This window comes from Haliotis rufescens, unplaced genomic scaffold, assembly GCF_023055435.1.
Source record: "Haliotis rufescens isolate VD_foot unplaced genomic scaffold, xgHalRufe1.0.p SCAF_16, whole genome shotgun sequence".
NCBI lineage: Eukaryota > Metazoa > Mollusca > Gastropoda > Lepetellida > Haliotidae > Haliotis > Haliotis rufescens.
Genome location: NW_025963846.1, coordinates 28,102,622 through 28,126,453, shown reverse-complemented (window position 1 = coordinate 28,126,453; position 23,832 = coordinate 28,102,622). Strand labels below are relative to the sequence as shown.

Sequence of the window (23,832 nt, the reverse complement as noted above, 5' to 3'; positions counted from 1 at the left end):
CCGGCATCGACTAGAAAAATATACCACTCAACGTTCATAGGGATAGAGATATCTAAACTATTTCCAAATACATAAATACGTATTCAATATGTTGTGTCGTGGAATAATAGAAATAAAAAAAACCATTTTCCATCTCACTGGAGAGTACAAAGCCTGCAGAGTACAAAATGTGCATACCACAACAGCCTCTTCACTGGACTGACTGACGCTGGAGTCGTCGAAGTAATGCCACTCGTTCTCCTCTTTGTTCTTCGCAAACGCCGTGTCTGAGGTCAAGAAGAAGGGGTAATGACTCATTTGTGAACAGGAGCTCACTTCAAACCATGCACTGGTTACATTGACTGCCACAGGTAAGATAGTCAGTACTGATACATGTTGCAAACAATGAGGCAAATCAGCCGTCTTATCCACGACACTGACTCAGCAGATGAACTAGCAGCTATGTTTGTTTGTTTGTTGTTTAACGTCACACTCAGCAATATTCCAGCTATATGACGGCGATCTGTATAATAATCGAGTCTGGACCAGACAATCCAGTGATTGATATCATGAGCATCAATCCACGCAATTGGGATCGATGACATGCTTCAACCAAGTCAGCTAGCCTGACCACCCGATCCCGTTAGTCGCCTCTTACGTCAAGCATAGTTGCCTTTTACGGCAAGCATGGGTTGCTGAAGACCTATTCTACCCCGGATCTTCACAGGTCACAAGCAGCTATGAGAAAACAACACTTCAATACATATATGAGACCCACCAGGAGAAGAGACCTTATGGGTGCTAGGATACAATTGTGCTATGACATCATTAAGACGTTTGACGTCAGCTTACTTCAGTGAAGATCAATATGCAGTGGTAGAAACTGGCACTGGTCCTATAGTCCTTGTCAAACTGCCCAATAGCTAAGGAATCATGAGGACTAGTAGAAATTTGCTCTTTTTAAGGGCTTTGCTATATGTTATCATTATATGTACTAGTGGACTAATTTTTTAATTTTTTATCGCTGATACCGTAATAACGCCTAGGGCGCTCTCAAAATTAGAAATAGGGGGCTCTTATTAGAATATTATTAAAAAACAGATTTCAAAGATCGTAAATTACGTGGTTTATGCTGGCAGACTGAAATGTTTACATTCGATTATATTTTCCAGAATTTAACTGCCCATAATTAAGGGTGCATATAACACACGGGTGCGTATGATACATGAATAAATAAGCCTTGTGTACATTGATCAATTGGAAGGGGTGTTAATTGGGATTGTTCACTAGCAAATATATTAGCAAATATCGCCGTGTGAGCTAATTAGAGCAGGGTGCTTATTATGTCGAATACGGTATGTGTGATGTCATGTATCTCTGTGATAAATATGAATCGAAGTTTGAGAATTGTATTGTTTTGTTCCACAGATGTTGTAGTCTTAAAAATTATGAAAAGTTAAAAAGTGACTTTTCACCCATAACGTCCCTTTTCTCATAGTTGGTCACATATACTTGTACCTTGGCCTAGATATGTGTGACAAAGCAATATCACCTAGAGATACTGATTTACTGATAGCTGATTGGTCAAGTGACTAAAGCTGGTAAAAATAGTCCCATGGTACTGTAGATAAACTGGTTATGCAGCCAACAGTAAAAAAACAAAGATAGCCACTCATCAAAAGTGTCCATAGTTTGTTTATGGACGCAGGCAAATGTCAGATAAGAGTGAGTGAGTGAGTTGGGTTTAACAGTATTCCAGTTATATCGCAGCGTGTCAGCTTAATGTGGGAGGAAAGCATGAAGTGATGCAGGTCTCAGACGTTTACCACTTCGGTGAAACCCACGAGCACGGGTATGGTGCTGACAAACCTAGAAACATAATTGGGGCGAACCGGGATTCAAACCCACAATCATAGGTTTCTGGCGTGCCCAAGGGACACAACTCTGCACAGCGAATCGCGGCGCTTTAGACGACTGGGCCACCCGTGCCCCTGTCAGATAAGAAGCACATGACATAAGCTCATTTGACATTGAGTCAGGTCAAATGTATCTGTTTAAATCCCGACATGGGAGAACTTTTCCCCATATACTCACAGTGTCCACCCCCTAGTCCTCCGTAGTGGTTTGAGACAGCGATGAGGTCGTACACGGCACGGCCATGGTCAGCGTTGATGATGTACTTCCTCAAATCCAGACCTCTGCAACACAGTTCACAAGCTGTTACCATCAGAGTTGCCTCATTCTTGTTGGTTCAGAAAGCCTAGCTGTTGATAGTGTTTGTTTGTTTGTTGTTTAACGCCGCACTCAGCAATAATCCAGCTATATGACGGCGGTCAGTAAATAATCGAGTCTGGACCAGACAATCCAGTGATTGACACCATGAGCATCGATCGTCGCATTTGGGATCGATGACATGCATGAACCAAGTCAGCGAACCTGACCACCCAATCCCGTTAGTTGCCTCTTATGACAAGCACAGTCGCCTTTTACGGCAAGCATGGGTTGCTGAAGACCTATTCCTGTTGATAGGGAACATGTTGACACAAAGTTCCACTGAAACGATGAAGCAAGGCAAGTTTTGGATTGTGGATGTGTTCTGTACTGACTGTGCTATTCTCTGTTTGATTCTACCCAAAGAGACACCAGTAAAATTTAATATTTTTAAAAAAAAGTTTTCAAATTTAAAAAAAAGTTAAATAAGTGCCCTACAAATGTTGTTGCTATTTATGCAGACTTATTATCTTGTGTCAGCATGAAACCGTATGTATTGCAGTCTGGCAAATCATGCTTTAAACATCTCAAAAACCGACAAAAGAAAATATCTATCCTTACTATCTTAAGACAGTGTTGTCGGACCTATGAAGTAACTTCTTTGATAGGCATTTAGAAGTTGGGGTACTAAGTAAGGATAAGAATTTATGGATGAACAACTTCTTTATTACAATTAAGAGCGACGTTTCGGTGTAGGTTCTAACACCTGCTTGATAACGGTGTAAGAACCTACACCGAAACATCGTTCTTAATTGTAATAAAGAAGTTGTTCATCCATAAATTCTTATCCTTACTTAGGACCTATGAAGGCTGTGGAGTACTCACTCTGTGGGGAACTCGACCAGAGCATCAATCTTGTCCCTCCAGTATCTGTTGTAGGAGAACCTCTTCAGATGTATGATGAGCACATTTGGCAGTGACCACAGGTCAAACTTCTTTGTGGCTTGTTGGTGGCGCTTACATGACGGGCAGTACCTGCAGAGCACCGATCATGGTAATTGATTCACTATAAGCGAGTGACTTTGGTTTTACGCTTCTTTTAGCAATATTCCAGCACCAGAAATGGGCTACATACATTGTACCCATATCAGGAGTCGAACCAGGTCTTCAGCGTGATGAGGCTACTCGACTCACTATAAGCATGTGGTAGGTTGATGTTTTGTGAACAACACAATGACTGGCAGTCTGTCATATCAAGGTAAACAATGACCCAAAGATAACTATATATGTATGTTTGTTGTTAAGGCCACACTCAGCAATATTCCAGCTATACGACAGTGGTCTGTAAATAATCGCGTCTGGACCAGACAATTCAGTGATTGACATCATGAGCATCGATCCACACAATTGGGATATGATGACATGCATCAAACAAGTCGGCGAGCCTGACCACCCAATCCCGTAAGTTGCCTCTTACCACAAGCATAGTCATCTTTTAGGGCAAGCATGGGTTGCTAAAGACCTATTCTACCCCGGATCTTCACGGGTCAAAGATGTATAAACTGTGGTGGTATTATTTAGCAATTTGGAAGTGTACAAACCATGGGTCATGTTCGCTGAGTTTCTCGGCGTCTGTGAAGATCTTGAGGCAGTCATTGAGCTGGATTGCCTGTCTCTTGGGCACATTCCGGTACCGGATAGTGTCATGCTGCTCAAAATCCTGAAATGACAAGTATTTTGATCAAAATATGTATACTTCGTCCTTGAGCTGTACACGGAGAACAAACCGAATGCCCTCGTTTCCACTTTATTTCCATCTCACTGCTGGTGACAGCAACACTTCTTTAAAATTTGCTTAATAACACGTAAAGTATATTAATATGTTATTGTTGACAAATAAGAATGATAAATTCTACAATAAATTGTATATTTAAACTTATCTCACATTATGCATTTCTTCATTCTTCTTTCGATCCTTATGGGGAAACGTGCAGGAACAAAGTTTCAAGGTTCTAAAAAACAATTCACCCAAACACATCCCAGCATAACCATGGTCACCACCCAAACAATAGTTGTTGTTAGGGTGGTGACCATGGTAGAAGCTGGAAACTTTGTTCAAGCTTGTTTCCACATAAGGATCGAAAGAAGAAGGAAGAAATGTATAGTGTCAGATAAGATAAGTTTATAAATCTGAATATTATCCAAAGACATAACATACTTTACTCATAATATCACTGAACATCAGTTTCAAAAGTCAAAACATCAAGACTAGAAGTTTCACATAATAACAATTTCATGCAATATCAAATAACTCATTGCCCTTGTAAATGAGGGCAGTCATGTACCTCAGCATCTTTCTCAATATAAAACTTTTCTTTCGCCAGAGGATCCCAGTCCAAAGCAATGTATGTTTTGGACGTTAGTTTGAGCGGCCGACCGTCGTCCAGCAGTTTGCCATCCAGCTCGCTGCTGCCATACGAGTTGACTTGGGAGAAGGTGAACAGCCGCTTGGGTCCTTCTTCCTCCTCCTCCACTTCCTCATCTTCTCCCATCTTCTCCGCAGCCCGATCCGTCTCCAACTCATCATCAGACACATTGGTGTCCATACTGCTCACCTCTGTGAAGGACACAAAGGGGGAATAACTCTTCCTGCCATTAGCCATTATGTATACTGCTGCTGTCTCACCTGCTTTGTTTGTTTGTTTGTTTGTTATTTAACGCCGCACTCAGCAATATTCCAGCTATATGACGACGGTCTGTAAATAATCAAGTCCGGACCAGACAATCCAGTGATTAATATCATGAGCATCAATCCACGTAATTGGGATCGATGACATTCGCCTCTTATGACAAGCATAGTCGCCATTTAAGTCAATCATGGGTTGCTGAAGACCTATTCTATCCTGCATCTTCTTCACTGTGCCAGATGAAGCATGAGTGTGGGGAATAAGATCCCCTTAAATCATATTTCAGTCCTATCACATGGCAATAAGTGTGGGAGGAAAGTACGACGTGATGCAGGTCATCAACATTTATCACCTATGAGTTCAGGTCAGCACTAACAAATTGTAATGTCCATGTCGAACCCTGGAAAGTTCACTCAAAACAGGATACAAAATCTATAATGTTTGAATAAATGGAGGGATCTACAGATTGACCTGTGCCACCAAGGGTGTTCATTAGAGGTGAGTATCACTTGGTATCTTGCGATACAATACATATCACGATACAGACTGGCGATACCACTGCCTTCACGGTACACCAACAAATAGTAAGAAGTGATGAACTCACTGAAATTTAACTCTAAAACATCTGGGATTCATTCTTTTGCTAATTATCATCTCTAAAACAAAAACTTGTCAACAAAACCAAACCTGGTCAACGAAACAAAAACTTGTCATTGAAAAAAGAAGAAGAAAGTTTTAAATGGATGGTTATTAAATGTAATAGTTCAAAAGCAGGCACGTCCTCTATCGTGACGTCCTCGTAATCTGTCATTCTTACAAGTTGCGCTATGCTACTTCTGCCTTTACCGGAGGTAATTTAATCAGTTTCTGTTCTATTTATAGCTTCTCATGATCTTACAAACTGACGAATCAAGTATTGTCTGTACCTTAGTATCGATGATATCGTAGGTATCGGTGAATCGTTACTGCCCTAGTGTTATGGTACCAAGAGTGGCCGTTCATTCCAAGTCTAAAGCACATACCCCCATTAACTACGTGCTCATCATTCTCCAAAGGCTCCTTCTCGTCAGCATTGTTGGATGCGTTGTCTCCCACTTCCCCTGCCATGTCCCCTTTGTCGTCCTTCTCATCCTCCTGCTCCTCTCTCTTCTTCAGCTTCACCCACCACTGCTCGCTCGGCTTCGGAGACTTCACGTATCGTCTAGAGATGACGGAGAACAAATGAACAAAGACTAATCTTACCTACTGAATATGAAAGATATTCAAATTTAGTTAGATAAATGTACACAGTGTTACACCTTGTCTTAAAGCATTACTGGCATAAGTCAATAATGACAACGATGACTGTGGTTCTCTGTGTGTGAGTGCGTGCGTGTGTGTGTGAATTCCCATCACCTGAGAATACTTCCAACCAAATATGGTTGATGTCTATCTCTTATCTCAAGAGAAGAATTTGTTTAAAGCAATATTGCCAAATTACCCCTATTTGGCCCCGCCCCTCAGCCCCTTGGGGGGTCAGCCCCTCCATTTGTACAATTTTAATCCCCACCACCTACGGATGCTTCCTGTCAAATTTTGTTAATTTCCAATTTGTGGTTCAGAAGAAGTCGTTTAAAAAAATTGTTGATGTACGGACGACGGACGGATGCCACGGTGTGACATAAGCTCACCTTGTTCCTTCGGACCCGGTGAGCTAATAACATAGTAACCTCATAACAATAGTAAGATATTCAGTTCAAACTAAAATGATAAAACAGATCCAATTGCAAATAGGGAGTGGAAACAAACACGTCTGTTCACTTTGGACGATGAAGGAAAAGCAATGAGTGTACAGAAGCATGTTCTACACTATCATATAATCGAAGTGAGTGAGTGAGTGAGTTGGGTTTAACGCCGCTTTTATCAGTATTCCAGTTATTAGTCTATCAGCCCGGCAAAATTTCGGTACCAAACAGGGGGCAAATTGTGACCGGTTTAAAATTGAAGGTAATGCTATCTATATGTAGAATAAATATGATAGCATTTGAAATCGAGTAGCTTTGCATGTTTTTTTAAGTTCTTGTGAAGGTCTCCAAAGTTGGCACAGAAGAATGGCCAGTACAATATGTTGTCCGGTGAGTAGTACTTAATTCACTTCTTTGTTTACTTCCTGTCTTGGTGATTTGACCATAGCAACAGTAATTAATGAACATAAGTGATCATATTTCAACCTATCAGGGGTAAGTTGCTGTTTTGGCTGTTGCATATACTACTATACATCTTACCAATAAAAAAAGGGAGCCAAAAACTGCTTTGCAGACACAGTATATAAGTAAATGGCACCAAGTGGTGCCAAACGTTTTTTTTATCAATGACTGTCAGACAACATGTCATTAAATTGTAATTTTTATTTCATCAAAGTTGTAGGGTACACTGTAGAAGTGTTGACTCTTAACTAATGTTATGAAACAATTCAATAAAAAAGTTAATGGCATCAATAGCATCTCTGAATTTGGTAATGATGATGTAATGATGATGTAATAATGATGTAATGGTACATGGCACTTACTTACAACTAATTATCATTACTATCTTATTTTAACCTTTATTTGAACTATTGTTGGAAAATTATTTTTTTTCTGCATAATTATTACATTTTCCAATAAAATGTTAAAACACATGTTAATTTGAATGTAATTGATTATATTTGTATATGATATGATGATAAAATTCCCAAAATGAGAAAATTAAATTTTCTCATTCACAGACCTAAAAATGAAAGATGCCTACTTTTGAATTTAGAAATTGATAAATAGAAAATCTACAGATAACAACTGCAATTAATGAAGGTTGTTTCAATTCACATGCAAGTATCCTTAGATGTAAAATATTAAAACACATGTTAATTTGAATGTAATTGATTATTTCTTTTATGATATGATAAAATTCCCAAAATGAGAAAATTAAAATTATTCTCATACCTAAAAATGAATGATGCCTACTTTTGAATTAAGAAACAGAAAATCTAAAAAAACCAACTGCAAATAATGAAGATTGTTTCAGTTCACATACTAGTATCCTTACATGTTAAATTTATTTAAAATTATTAGTCATTCATGATCTATTCACAATTATACAGTATACATTAAACATATTTTGTAATGTTTTGTTTCATTATCTTACAGATTACAAATTCATTCTTCAACCATGAATTAAACACCAAGTTGCCATTTGTATTACTACTACTTCTAATGGACAAATATGAAGATGGGACAAGTGCTGATAGCTGTAGTGACTGCAATATGGAAGACATTGTCACCGATGAACCGCCATACAAAAAGCCCAGGAGTAGTACATCCTGCATCATTCACTATGAAGGTGAAGATATGGAAAGCCACTTGGTTCAACCTAATAGCTTTGAATCGTGGGAAGCTCTGCTGAAAGCAGCACAAATACGAAATCACAAACCACTTCTGGAGTTTGCAAAGAGTACATCTGAGATACCAAACATTTTCTACCATCGGAAATGTCGTTGTAGATTTACAATAAAACGGGAATTACAGTCACTACAGTCAAGCAAAACAGAAGAAGGTAGCCATGCTTGTGTTGAAAACCGGAGATCGAACAGGCAATCACCAACTTCATCAAGGGTTTATGAAAAGCAATGCTTATTTTGCCGGAAGGTTAAGTATAAGAAGGGCCAGAAAAGTCGAGAACTCCTTATACAGTGTGTTGATCTCCGTGCAGATAGGAGAGTACGGGACATGGCCATAAAAAAACAAGATGTAGCAGTACTAAGTTTTGTAGCACGTGATATTGTTGCAGCAGAGGCTCACTACCATCGCTCATGTTATAAAAAGTACACAAGGGCACCTGACTGCACTCCCTGTTCTATTCCAGAAGTTGATGAACATGACATCCAGTACCAGGAAGCAGAAGCTGATGCATATTTTCATCTGTTTAGCTATATCAGAAACACCCTGTTTTCAAACCCAAAGACTGTTAAAATGGTAGACCTCACAACAGTCCTGGTGGATCACATGAAGATGGCTGGAATAAGTAACATCAGGGAATCTACAAAGAAGCACATTCGGAGAAAACTTGAAGCTGAGTTCTGTCAAGCAATTCACATATTTCCAGATGATAAAGGCAAACTTCTTGTTATACCAGACAACCTGAGTATCTATGAACTTGCCAAGGAGAATATAAAACTTACAGATGATATTCATTCCAAGCAGAGTCAGTCATCAGAAGACAAGGGGGTTATAACCTCTGCTGCCATATTGCTGCGCTCAAGGATCAAGGAGCAAGATGATGTTTTGGAATGGCCGCACTTACCAGAATCACTTAACATAGCTGCAATAAAACTGCCTTTGTCACTGAAACAATTTCTTTTTGGGCTACTAACTGGTGACATTTCACCAAAGCAACCGTCAGAGAGGGTAACCTGGCTTGTCAACTCATTTGGACAGGACCTCCTCTATGCTGTGAGCTGTGGCAAGCAGAAACCACCAAAACACATCCTTTTGCCAGCTGTTGTCAAGAATCTCACTGGAAATGCTGAACTGATTCAAGCACTAAATAGACTCGGCCATGGGGTATCTTACTCACAGCTTGAGGAAAACGAGACTGCACTCTGCCTACAGAAAATGGCATCTTCTGTAGATGGTGATGTTGTGCTTCCAAGTACTGCTCAGCCCCATGTATTCACAACCATGGCGTGGGATAATATTGACATCCTAGAAGAGACATTGACAGGGGAAGGCACAAGTCATAGGGTTAATGGCATTATCGTTCAGCCAAGAATGCACGGACCACATGAAGAGAAACCTCAGCTACCAATAGTAGAAAAAAAGAAACAGAGAAGCATTCCTGATGGAGAGTTTGCACTGCCAGTATATAATACCGGCGAAAGATGTGGACCTGGGCAGCTGACCACTACTGACAGTAACAGAGATGACACATTGCATCAGGCATTGAGAAAAGATGTCTTATGGTTCCTCACTCGGCAAACAGATTCACCACAGCAAACCATTGGTAGCTGGACAGGGTTTAACATTTCAGTCCGCCAAGATCTTGATGTCTGCAAAGACAACATAGGCTACCTTCCAACAATCAACGCTCCTGCAACAAGCCTAGCAACATGCTTTGAAATCTTAAACCAGGCGAAGAATATCATGGGGAACTTACATCTGAAAAAGGTGGTAATAGTCTTTGACCAAGCAATGTTTGCAAAAGTTGCTGAAGTTATCTGGAAGCGCAAGGACCATTATCCTGGTATCATCCTTCGACTTGGCACATTTCACACCATTTGCAATGTACTGAGCATTTTAGGGAAACGCTTTCAGGATGCAGGCTTGAGAGATCTTTGCATAGAGTCGGGTATTGTTGCAGAAGGTTCTCTTGGGGCTGTAATGGAAGGACGACAGTACAACCGAGCAGTTCGTGTTCACAAGTATGTGCTTGAAGCAATGATGAGGATTGCTTGGAAAGGTTTTGTACCCTGGCTCAGAGAAACTCAAGCTGGAGAAGTATGTAACCTTGAAGAAACACAGGAACTGATAACTGAACTTCAAGACAATATCTGCCAGAAACAGTTTGATGAAGTCTTGGAAAACACTTCCTTCATAGCTACAGTCAAAACCTTCCAATCTTACCTGGATTTTCTGAGGAATGACAATGGACCGCTCTCTTCTTACTGGATGTCTTACATTGACATGGTACAGAAAATACTGCTGGGACTGATAAGGGCGTCACGTGAAGGAAACTGGGAACTTCACTTGGCAGCAGTGCGTGCTATGATTCCCTGGTGTTTTGCCTATGACAAAGTGAACTATGCAAGATATTTGCCTGTCTACTATGCGAATATGACAATTCTACCAACACAACATCCTGATGTATATGAACAATTTCAGCATGGGAGGTTCTCTGTGCAACTCAGTCAAGATAATCCTTTTGGCAAAATTCCAGTCGACCAAGCCACTGAAGAGACCGTGAACAAGGACACCAAAGTGCCAGGAGGAATCAGGAAATACAGTTTGAAAGCAGGGGCTGTAACAAGATTCTACTTAACTGCTGAATACCGGAGTGCATTCCTTCGTCAGTTCAGAGACATGTTGGGACTAAACAGATGTGATCTGCATCATGCAGAACTTCAGTCACCAAGAATGCTGAAAGATGAACAAGCAGTGAAAACAGTTGTTGATACCATTGAGAATTGGATTAATCCTTTTGATGGACATCAGGAAATAGTGAGCCTGTCCACTGCAACAGCTGCTACTACAGAAATTGCCAATGACCTCCTTAGGGCAGAGAAAGTGGGTGAGAATGCCTATAAAAGATTTAGAGAAGAACGATTGGACAATGAATCCCCAACAATCAAATTTCATGACAAATTGCCACAACACAAGCTACAAACCTTCACAAACATGTCAAAGAAGAAAACCAAAGTAAACTCATGTGGGAAAGATATCATCCTCGTGGCAGAAAGAAAACTTTTTGCACAGATGATTCTGATTGCACAGGCCAGAAAAGAGCTGCAGATGAAAACTGTTCTTTGCTATCCCCTTGGACCACTGCCATGGTCGCTCTCAACACCTGATGGTAAACCAAGGAAAACCAACAAAGCAGTACTTGCACGAGATTTGCAGAAGAGAGCATCTGTAGCTGAAAACATTCCACAGCCATCTACAACAATAATTGATGGCATGGCCCTTGTTCAAAAAATGAAGGGAGATCAGAAAACGTTTGGTCAAGTCGCAACTTTGATTCTGTCATCAGCCCTCAGAGAAGGAGCCCATAGTTCACGGATTGACATAGTATTTGATGTTTATCAGCATCACAGTATCAAGGAGGCAGAGAGACTGAATCGCTGTCAAGACAATGGTGTCCAGTACAAGAACATAGCATCAGCACACGTTGTTCGCCAATGGAGAAACTTCTTGTCAAGTACTGACAATAAGACCTCACTGATTGAGTTCCTCGTCACTGAATGGAAACATCCAACCTCACGTGAACTATTAGCAGAGAAGGAATTGTTTGTGACAAATGAAGAAAAATGCTATAGAATCACAAAAGACGACACACAAGAGGTACTAGAGCTGGAGTCCAGTCATGAGGAGGCTGATACCAGACTACTACTCCACGCTGCCCATGCTGCTGACAATCATACTTCTGCAGTTGTTATTGCCTCAGAAGACACTGATGTATTTCTTCTGTGCCTTGCCTTCAGTGACTCCATACATGTTCCACTTTACCAGAAATGTGGCAATATCACCAGAACAAGGTTCATTGATGTTGGAAAAGTTGCAAGAGCTGTTGGTATGGATGTGTGTAAAGGAATACTTGGACTTCATGCCTTCACAGGTTGTGATTCTGTCAGTGCTTTTGCTGGTCGTGGGAAGATTCGTGCACTAAGAACATTAGAGAATGACAAAGCTGCACAGGATGTATTTAAAGAACTTGGTCAGGAATGGACACTGTCATCAACACTCTTTTCTAAGTTGGAAACGTACACCTGCCAGCTATATGGATCTCGAATGCCATCAATGAGAGTTAACGACTTCCGTTATCACCTATTCTACAGCAAGAAAGGTGCAATTGAGTCACACCAGATGCCACCATGTAAGGATGCTCTTCACAAACATGCAGAGAGGGCAAACTACCAAGCAGCAGTTTGGAAGAGGAGCCTGCAGCAGAAACCAGAGGTGCCTAGTCCTGATGGCTTTGGCTGGAGAATTGAGTGTGCACCTGAGGGAGGAGAAAAGCTTGTCATTGATTGGATGGACGGTGCACCAGCACCAGAAGCAGTACTTGAATTTCTTGCATGCAAATGCTCACGATCATGCAAGCTGCCATCATGTCCATGCATGGTCAACAGAATGAAGTGCTCTAGCATGTGTAAACTGAAAATGTGTGAAAATCAAGAGGATGAGGTTGACACAGGAACTGATGTTTCATCTGAGGATGAATTTGATGAAGTCGACTTTTAGGGTGGTTAGAGGTTATCAACCACAAGAGGACTTTTCAATGTCCAATAACATTGTGAGTGCAAAGAATGAATCAATTGTGTAATATTATGCAATGAAAAGATATTACAGATATTTCTTTTCACAAGTTAAACTGTCCTTGAATTGTTTGTTGAAAGAGAGCATCGTTTCATGGAATGACAAGATTTTAGTTTGTCACAAAATGGTGGACGTACTCGTGGACATATTTTATATATAAAGCTACCAGTTACAGACTGCTATCATGCATTTTTATGAAGCAGGGATATTTCCCTTTTGAAAAAACAAGGTTAGAATTTGCCCCCTTGAATGGTACCGATTAGCCAAATATGGGTGCCCGGCTGACAGACTATATATCACGGCGTGTCAGCTTAATGTGGGAGCAAAGCCCGAAGTAATGCAGGTCTCAGACGTTTACCACTTCGGTGAAACCCACGAGCACGGGTATGGTGCTGACAAACCTAGAAACATAATCGGGGCGAACCGGGATTCGAACCCACAATCATAAGTTTCTGGCGTGCCCAAGGGACGCAACTCTGCACAGCGAATCGCGGAGCCTTAGACGACTGGGCCACCCGTGCCCCCCATATAATTGAAGAAATAAGGAATATTGCATACTGTTGTGTGAGGAACAAGTTACAATATATTTAAATCTAGGCCAGTGAGATATGATGCTAATAGCAATATGAGAAAATGTTCTGCAGAAACAAAGGGATATGAGCAGTCGTGAATATCTTTGTTTACACTGACTATGTAAAGCGATACTTACGACATTCTTTGCAGGAGCAGGTTGTAGAGTTCTTCATAGCTACAGGTCCCCTTGGGTACTGGCAGGAGGAGGGGCTGACCAAACAGCTGGTTACTGGACACGTAGGCGTCCTTGCCCGACGACCTGGAATGTACACAACTTTTCAATCACTTTGTATTGTTGTTTGTTGCTGTTGTGCGCCGAAGTCTAATGTTCCAGCTATATCGTGACACTTTTAGTATTGTCTCTGCCAGATGAACAAGTGATTGATATACGAGCACGGTCCCAGGCCACTGATCAACAATGACACACAATCGTCAATATATCATAATGAGGGTAGTGGACTAAAACAGTTAGTTTCTATCACTGTAACAGCACCGACCCATGTAGTCAGGGTATAATGACACAATCAAGTCATCCGTCACAATCACCTTACCCAGATACAGCTCTTACGTATAGGAATTACTCTGTCTGGAATTGTGTTGTGAACCTCAAAGTAGGTCACACTCAAAACATTAAAACCAGGTGTAACTTTCTCTCTGTATCATCCCAGAGGTGGGAATTATTGTCCATTTGCAGTGAGACTAAGTGCTCCTTACCGTTTCTCCCGGAGATAGATGGGGACGATGAGTGTGTTGGGATCCTCAGCAGTATTCACTGGCACCTCATATCTGAAACCATCACATACATGAAAATCAAAGTCTAAGGGAGGCAATCGCATAGACATTGCAAGGGAGGCAATCGCATAGACATTGCAAGGGAGGCAATCACATAGACATTGCAAGTTATCTCCCCTTCATACACACACCTGTCCTACAAACAGAGAACACAAAAATCAAGACAACATCACATGTATTCAATATTTCAAAACACATTATGGCCAGGACCAACAAAGTGATCTTAGCGAGACGAGTATCATAAACGTACGTTACAGAATGGGAGTTACGATCATCTTAGCGCTAAGATCTGTTCGTGCAAGTGGACCCTGCACCTTATCCAAACGTGATGAGTGCCATAATGCCAGCACGCAGAAGAGAACTTACACAAATATATCGTCTCTATCTAGGATGTGGTTGAGGCCTTCCTCGAGGGCAAAGACTCGGTGAAATCTGTGGTTATACACGTCTGTGACTACCATCTGCAACACAACATTAAACAGGTTAACTTGAGAGCCTTGAACACACAGTAACATACACTGACGAAACGGTCTAACTTGAGAGCCTTGAACACACAGTAACATACACTGACGAAACGGTCTAACTTGAGAGCCTTGAACACACAGTAACATACACTCACGAAACGGTCTAACTTGAGAGCCTTGAACACACAGTAACATACACTCACGAAAACAGTCTAACTTGAGAGCCTTGATCACACAGTAACATACACTCACGAAACAGTCTATCTTGAGAGCCTTGAACACACAGTAACATACACTGACGAAACGGTCTAACTTGAGAGCCTTGAACACACAGTAACATACACTGACGAAACGGTCTAACTTGAGAGCCTTGAACACACAGTGACATACACTGACGAAACGGTCTAACTTGAGAGCCTTGAACACACACTGACATACACTGACGAAACGGTCTAACTTGAGAGCCTTGAACACACAGTAACATACACTGACGAAACAGTCTAACTTGAGAGCCTTGAACACACAGTAACATACACTGACGAAACAGTCTAACTTGAGAGCCTTAAACACACAGTAACATACACTGACGAAACGGTCTAACTTGAGAGCCTTGAACACACAGTAACATACACTGACGAAACAGTCTAACTTGAGAGCCTTGAACACACAGTAACATACTCACAAAATGGTCTAACTTGAGAGCCTTGAACACACAGTAACATACACTCACGAAACGGTCTAACTTGAGAGCCTTGAACACACAGTAACATACACTCACGAAACGGTCTAACTTGAGAGCCTTGAACACACAGAAACATACACTCATGAAACGGTCTAACTTGAGAGCCTTGAACACACAGTAACATACACTGACGAAACACAAGCAATACTATCCACAGAGCAGCCAATAGGGTTTATCAAGGGAAAAGGGTATTATTTTGAAGCTTCCAATTAAAATTCTGGTTTCTGGTTTCAAGACGACCAGAAAAGGACCAAATTTGCATCAATGTTTCCTTGAGATCCTATTTCATATTATCAGTCACTGACAGCCTCTTGTTCTCTACACGTATACTGTAAATCTTGAAACTAATGTGAGCGTGATTTAAATGCGAAAAATGCAAGTGGTCTTTGTTCGCCTTAATGAACCTTCGCATTTATGTCTCCAAAATCAACAATAAGACGGCGTCACTTCACACTTTGGACAGCGGAAATACCAACTTGAACATAAACACAAACATAAACACAGTTTATTGACTAGCAGTTGTAACAAGTATATAACAATGTCATTCAAAGAAAAGGAATTACATAATAGGCATCAAGTAAGTTATCAATGCTTGGGTCGAGAGTTCTACCCACACGTCAAACTCATTCAAATAAAAATATAAAAATCCTAATACTTAAACACAATGCACAAAAAAAATTGAAAATGGAAACAAAATTGATCCGTGAAATGAACTTTATGATGATGTGGGCAGTGCCTGAGAACCAAGCCTATTATTTTTTTAGCCTTAAGGTAAGGTTAAATTAAGGTAAGGATATGCATCATTCCAATTGGGTGGGGTGGGGGAAGGCACATTGATATTGAGTCACATTATTGGCAAGGGGTCAGCACTCCTATTACTTTGGAGACGCATTAATTTCCAGATTTACAGTACAGATTTACAGTACATTCAGAGGAATCCTTCATAAGCAACAGACTCACCTTTTCTGATGGCACACCTACAAATGAGGACAACGCCTTGCAGATGTCTCCAACAATACCCATCTTAGGAACGGTCAGTTTGAACTGAAAACAGAAACAATATGACTGAGGATGACCGAAGCCTCTGTGTGAAGGACATCCCCGTGCTACAGGCACTTCCAACATTTAGCAAACAATTCTGGTTCTCTTGGCAATAACAATGAGCAAATGACATCAACAATAAAACTTTTTTGAAAATGGTTTGGGAATAACAGTTACTTAGGGAACAGAACTTCTTCAGGAAGGCTTGACTGAATGAACGTTGTTTTATGCCATACTCATAGCATGGTCATGGTAGCTTGTAGGTGAGGTGAGGTGAAATGGGGTTTAACGTCGCGTCCAAGATTATTGCACTTATATAGCGATGTGCATGTACGTGTGTGTGTTTGTGTGGCTGCTTGTACTAGTCCGGACTGATGCCGATTTATAGTGCTAGCTCACTGAGATACCATGCCACAGTTTAACATGAATACCCCACTCAGCCACAGTATACTGACTCCAAGCCGACCAGTCCTTGTTTTAGCCCCTTAATGCCGAGCGCCAGACAGGGTAACAACAAGTACCATCTTTTAACGTCTTTTGGCATGACGCTCCGGGCGGACGCTCTACCACTAGACCACGGAGGCGGTCTGGTAGCTTGTAAATAACAGAGTCTGGTCAATACAAATCAGTGGTCGACAGCATGAGCATTATTCCACTGTCAGCCCTGGGTGACACTAAATAAGTCACACTTCTCAGCTACATCTTTCTGTTCTGCCATGCTCACAGGTGGCGCTGTGCTACTTCTGTCATCATGGGAGGTAACTCTATTAGTACTTGTTCTATTTATAGCAACGCTTCAAGTATTGTATGTACTTAAGTATCGATGATATCAAAGGTATCGGTGAATCGTTACAGCCCTACCACCACCCAATGAATCCCAAGGATCACATCCTTATAACCAGACAATCAGGTACCGACCTGCACGGGCTTCGCCTTGGGGGCGAGGGGCACCCAGAACACTTCCATCTGGCGTTCTTTCTTGATGGGGAGGGGCAGAGAGAGGTAACAGAACGGGTCAAAGGTCACAGAGATTTTGGAACACTCAGGACACTGCACAGTGGATTTGAGAAGTCCGTGAAATATGTCGACAATGATTGAATCATTCCTTTTACGGTAATTGTCCCACGCCTCTGCTGCCACCATCTGGAAAGAGAGACGACAGACCATAAACACACAGAAACTGTTACATCTCAAGATACAAAAGAGGAATGCTTTGTAGCATCTAGTGACTGATCCTATTGATCCCTTAAGTCGCGTGTAACGACAAGCGTAGTAGCCTGTTACGGCAAGCATGGGTTGCTGAAGACCTGTTCTACCCCGAATCCTCACGGGTCAGAAACATATAGAAAAGAATGTTTGTTAAGAAGAGATTTTTCTAATGTGTACCAATTAATGACAAAACTAATATCAGTCAAGTTGTTACCAGTTAGTGACTTAATTCTTATCACGATTTGCCACATATGATTTCCAAACTTTACACACTAATCTTACACAAGAAAAATGGTGCATCTCAAGTCATGGATCTATGACGTCACATGTGATGTGTACATGAACATCGGTTCACACAACATAGCAGTGTGTTCGTTTGTGTATAGAACCAATATAATATCTCTTGAATATGAGTAGGTCTTATTAACCAACATGTATGGTAATCGCTTTTCTTTATAACACTGCAAATTTCAAATCAACCATAAGTTTGTAACAATTGTAATATTTGGGATAACACTTTCTTAGTAAAGTACAGATTCTTGTACTTTTTATGGTTGAGTCCCGTCCGGGATTCGAACCCACACTTGCCAGAGTGAGGCATCTAATCGCCAGCACACAAAGTCAGCGGTCTAACCCACTCAGCCACCGAGGCTTCCACAAAAATGAAAGTCTGACAACTGGTAGTCTAGATCACGTACTTTGTGTACCCCTCTGACAAGTATAAATGCTGAGCTTATTTATAATTAATTATAGTTAATAGAAATGGCAGTGTGCATCTCTGTGGCCATATCGTGGCTTCCACCACCATGTGGACTAGGGACTGACCGAGTCTGGCCGTCCGTCGTCATCCTTCAGCTCCACGTAGGGCTTCTTCCGAATCCGGTTCATGTCTTCGTGCAGCCCGTCCAGCAGGAATGCCATCAGTTCCTGCGAGTCCTGCTGTTGGTAGCCAGAAAACTGGGGTGCGAACCGGCCCACTGCCACCTGCACGTACAGATATGGTTCATACAAAATCTCATCTACCAAAAGGAATTTTATCAAATCTCGTCTCCCCTCTCTATTCTTGCAAGTATTAAAGCTCCTGCGATCAAGGTATCACCATAAAAACACAGCAGCCACTAGTTCCGCTGTTTCATCTTCTCCATTTAACATAAAACAAATAATTAGCCTTGACGAGGTCAACGACCCGAGGAGACGACCCCAGGTGGTCTGACCAGACCAAGTTTCCTTGTTTTCTGAAAATGACCTCGTCAGACTAATTATTTGTTCTGTTATAGCGAAATTCCCTTAAAAGTTAACGAAGCCTTTAAACCGTCACCTGTTTCATTACAGCAAAGACATATACACATATCTTTGTATTTCTTTGATTACTTTAACTTAGCTGCAAACCGTGAAATGTTCGTACCAGACACAATCTTGCTCTCTAGACGAGTCAATATTCATCACGTGAAAGGTCAAACTAATCATGTGACGAGAAAATATTCAAGGTCAGTGTCAGTTACATGATTTGGGGGACTAATGTATTTTTTCGTCATGTGGTACGGAATAACCAATGGAATTACAAGATTATTATTAGAGGCATAACAATATGATGTGTCGACACAGGTGAGGTGAGGTGAGGTGAAATGGAGTTAATTGTCGCGTCGAAGATTATTGCACTTTCATTACGACGTGCATGGATGTGTGTGAGCTTGTCATACATTGGTCACAGTCCGCAGTCTCACCTTGAAGTTCCTGGGTACCGTGTAGCTGTACCTTCCTGACCACATCGTCTTGATGAGCTCAGCGTAGGACTTTGCGATCTCCCCCTTGTTGCCGAGCGGGTTGTCCTCGTTCAGCTCCTTCTCCCACTTCTTGTCATCCATCATATGGTCCGTCAGCTGGGGCACGTTGCTCATACACTGAAACAGTTACACTATTACAAGGGGCACGTTGCTCATACACTGAAACAGTCACACCATTACAAGGGGCACGTTGCTCATACACTGAAACAGTTACACCATTACAAGGGGCACGTTGCTCACACACTGAAACAGTTACACCATTACAAGGGGCATGTTGCTCACACACTGAAACAGTTACACCATTACAAGGGGCACGTTGCTCATATACTGAAACAGTTACACCATTACAAGGGACACGTTGCTCACACACTGAAACAGTTACACCATTACAAGGGGCACGTTGCTCACACACTGAAACAGTTACACCATTACAAGGGGCATGTTGCTCACACACTGAAACAGTTACACCATTACAAGGGGCACGTTGATCATACACTGAAACAGTTACACCATTACAAGGGGCACGTTGCTCATACACTGGAACAGTTACACCAATACAAGGGGCACGTTGCTCATACACTGAAACAGTTACACCATTACAAGGGGCATGTTGCTCTTACACTGAAACAGTTACACCAATACAAGGGGCACGTTGCTCACACACTGGAACAGTTACACCAATACAAGGGGCACGTTGCTCATACACTGAAACAGTTACACCATTACAAGGGGCACGTTGCACATACACTGAAACAGTTACCACCATTACAAGGGGCATGTTGCACTCACACTGAAACAGTTACCACTATTACAAGGGGCACGTTGCTCATACACTGAAACAGTTACACCATTACAAGGGGCACGTTGCTCTCACACTGAAACAGTTACCACCATTACAAGGGGCACGTTGCTCATACACTGAAACAGTTACACCATTACAAGGGGCACGTTGCTCATACACTGAAACAGTTACACCAATACAAGGGGCACGTTGCTCACACACTGGAACAGTTACACCAATACAAGGGGCACGTTGCTCATACACTGAAACAGTTACACCATTACAAGGGGCACGTTGCACATACACTGAAACAGTTACCACCATTACAAGGGGCATGTTGCACTCACACTGAAACAGTTACCACTATTACAAGGGGCACGTTGCTCATACACTGAAACAGTTACACCATTACAAGGGGCACGTTGCTCTCACACTGAAACAGTTACCACCATTACAAGGGGCACGTTGCTCATACACTGAAACAGTTACACCATTACAAGGGGCACGTTGCTCATACACTGAAACAGTTACACCATTACAAGGGGCACGTTGCTCATACACTGAAACAGTTACACCATTACAAGGGGCACGTTGCTCTCACACTGAAACAGTTACACCATTACAAGGGGCATGTTGCTCTCACACTGAAACAGTTACACCATTACAAGGGGCACGTTGATCATACACTGAAACAGTTACACCATTACAAGGGGCACGTTGCTCACACACTGGAACAGTTACACCAATACAAGGGGCACGTTGCTCTCACACTGAAACAGTTACACCATTACAAGGGGCACGTTGCACATACACTGAAACAGTTACCACCATTACAAGGGGCATGTTGCACTCACACTGAAACAGTTACCACTATTACAAGGGTCCCGTTGCTCATACACTGAAACAGTTACACCATTACAAGGGGCATGTTGCTTACACACTGAAACAGTTACCACCATTACAAGGGGCACGTTGCTCTCACACTGAAACAGTTACCACCATTACAAGGGGCACGTTGCTCATACACTGAAACAGTTACACCAATACAAGGGGCACGTTGCTCACACACTGGAACAGTTACACCAATACAAGGGGCACGTTGCTCATACACTGAAACAGTTACACCATTACAAGGGGCACGTTGCACATACACTGAAACAGTTACCACCATTACAAGGGGCATGTTGCACTCACACTGAAACAGTTACCACTATTACAAGGGGCACGTTGCTCATACACTGAAACAGTTACACCATTACAAGGGGCACGTTGCTCTCACACTGAAACAGTTACCACCATTACAAGGGGCACGTTGCTCATACACTGAAACAGTTACACCATTACAAGGGGCACGTTGCTCATACACTGAAACAGTTACACCATTACAAGGGGCACGTTGCTCTCACACTGAAACAGTTACACCATTACAAGGGGCATGTTGCTCTCACACTGAAACAGTTACACCATTACAAGGGGCATGTTGCTCTCACACTGAAACAGTTACACCATTACAAGGGGCACGTTGCTCTCACACTGAAACAGTTACACCATTACAAGAGGCATGTTGCTCACACACTGAAACAGTAACACCATTACAAGGGTCACATTGCTCTCACACTGAAACAGTTACACCATTACAAGGGGCACGTTGCTCACACACTGAAACAGTTACCACCATTACAAGGGGCATGTTGCTTACACGCTGAAATAGTTACACCATTACAAGGGGCACGTTGCTCATACACTGAAACAGTTACACCATTACAAGGGGCACGTTGCTGATACACTGAAACAGTTACACCATTACAAGGGGCATGTTGCTCTCACACTGAAACAGTTACATATACAAGGGGCATGTTGCTCACACACTGAAACAGTTACACCATTACAAGGGGCATGTTGCTCACACACTGAAACAGTTACACCATTACAAGGGGCACATTGCTCACACACTGAAACAGTTACACCATTACAAGGGGCATGTTGCTCATATACTGAAACAGTTACACCATTACAAGGGGCATGTTGCTCACACACTGAAACAGTTACACCATTACAAGGAGCACGTTGCTCATATACTGAAACAGTTACACCATTACAAGGGACACGTTGCTCACACACTGAAACAGTTACACCATTACAAGGGGCACGTTGCTCACACACTGAAACAGTTACACCATTACAAGGGGCATGTTGCTCACACACTGAAACAGTTACACCATTACAAGGGGCACGTTGATCATGCACTGAAACAGTTACACCATTACAAGGGGCACGTTGCTCATACACTGAAACAGTCACCACCATTACAAGGGGCACGTTGCTCATACACTGAAACAGTTACCACCATTTCAAGGGGCACGTTGCTCATACACTGAAACAGTTACACCATTACAAGGGGCACGTTGCTCACACACTGAAACAGTTACACCATTACAAGGGGCACGTTGCTCATACACTGAAACAGTCACACCATTACAAGGGGCACGTTGCTCATACACTGAAACAGTTACACCATTACAAGGGGCACGTTGCTCACACACTGGAACAGTTACACCAATACAAGGGGCACGTTGCTCATACACTGAAACAGTTACACCATTACAAGGGGCACGTTGCTCATACACTGAAATAGTTACACCAATACAAGGGGCACATTGCTCACACACTGGAACAGTTACACCAATACAAGGGGCACGTTGCTCATACACTGAAACAGTTACACCATTACAAGGGGCACATTGCTCATACACTGAAACAGTTACCACCATTACAAGGGGCATGTTGCACTCACACTGAAACAGTTACCACTATTACAAGGGGCACGTTGCTCATACACTGAAACAGTTACACCATTACAAGGGGCACGTTGCTCTCACACTGAAACAGTTACCACCATTACAAGGGGCACGTTGCTCATACACTGAAACAGTTACACCATTACAAGGGGCACGTTGCTCATACACTGAAACAGTTACACCATTACAAGGGGCACGTTGCTCATACACTGAAACAGTTACACCATTACAAGGGGCACGTTGCTCTCACACTGAAACAGTTACACCATTACAAGGGGCATGTTGCTCTCACACTGAAACAGTTACACCATTACAAGGGGCATGTTGCTCTCACACTGAAACAGTTACACCATTACAAGGGGCACGTTGCTCTCACACTGAAACAGTTACACCATTACAAGAGGCATGTTGCTCACACACTGAAACAGTAACACCATTACAAGGGTCACATTGCTCTCGGACTGAAACAGTTACACCATTACAAGGGGCACGTTGCTCATACACTGAAACAGTTACACCATTACAAGGGGCATGTTGCTCATACACTGAAACAGTTACACCATTACAAGGGGCACGTTGCTCACACACTGAAACAGTTACACCATTACAAGGGGCACGTTGCTCATACACTGAAACAGTTACACCATTACAAGGGGCACGTTGCTCACACACTGAAACAGTAACACCATTACAAGGGACACGTTGCTCATACACTGAAACAGTTAC

The 23,832-nt window shown here is 42.1% G+C and overlaps 1 protein-coding gene across 2 annotated transcripts in view; it reads right to left on the bottom strand.

The window, feature by feature from the left end:
- The window catches only part of LOC124113929 (ubiquitin carboxyl-terminal hydrolase 15-like), a 49,873-nt gene that overhangs the window by 5,094 nt on the left and 20,947 nt on the right, over positions 1-23,832 (bottom strand). For both annotated transcript variants that reach the window (XM_048397081.1, XM_048397082.1), the window contains exons 9-21: positions 19,468-19,644; positions 18,569-18,727; positions 17,453-17,677; positions 16,454-16,537; positions 14,654-14,748; positions 14,210-14,281; positions 13,632-13,754; positions 5,900-6,078; positions 4,536-4,807; positions 3,792-3,910; positions 3,076-3,225; positions 2,074-2,177; positions 178-266 (exon numbers count right to left, since the gene is read on the bottom strand). In XM_048397081.1, the coding sequence (XP_048253038.1) occupies positions 178-266; positions 2,074-2,177; positions 3,076-3,225; positions 3,792-3,910; positions 4,536-4,807; positions 5,900-6,078; positions 13,632-13,754; positions 14,210-14,281; positions 14,654-14,748; positions 16,454-16,537; positions 17,453-17,677; positions 18,569-18,727; positions 19,468-19,644 (1,848 nt within the window). The remainder of the gene's footprint in view (positions 1-177; positions 267-2,073; positions 2,178-3,075; positions 3,226-3,791; positions 3,911-4,535; positions 4,808-5,899; positions 6,079-13,631; positions 13,755-14,209; positions 14,282-14,653; positions 14,749-16,453; positions 16,538-17,452; positions 17,678-18,568; positions 18,728-19,467; positions 19,645-23,832) is intronic.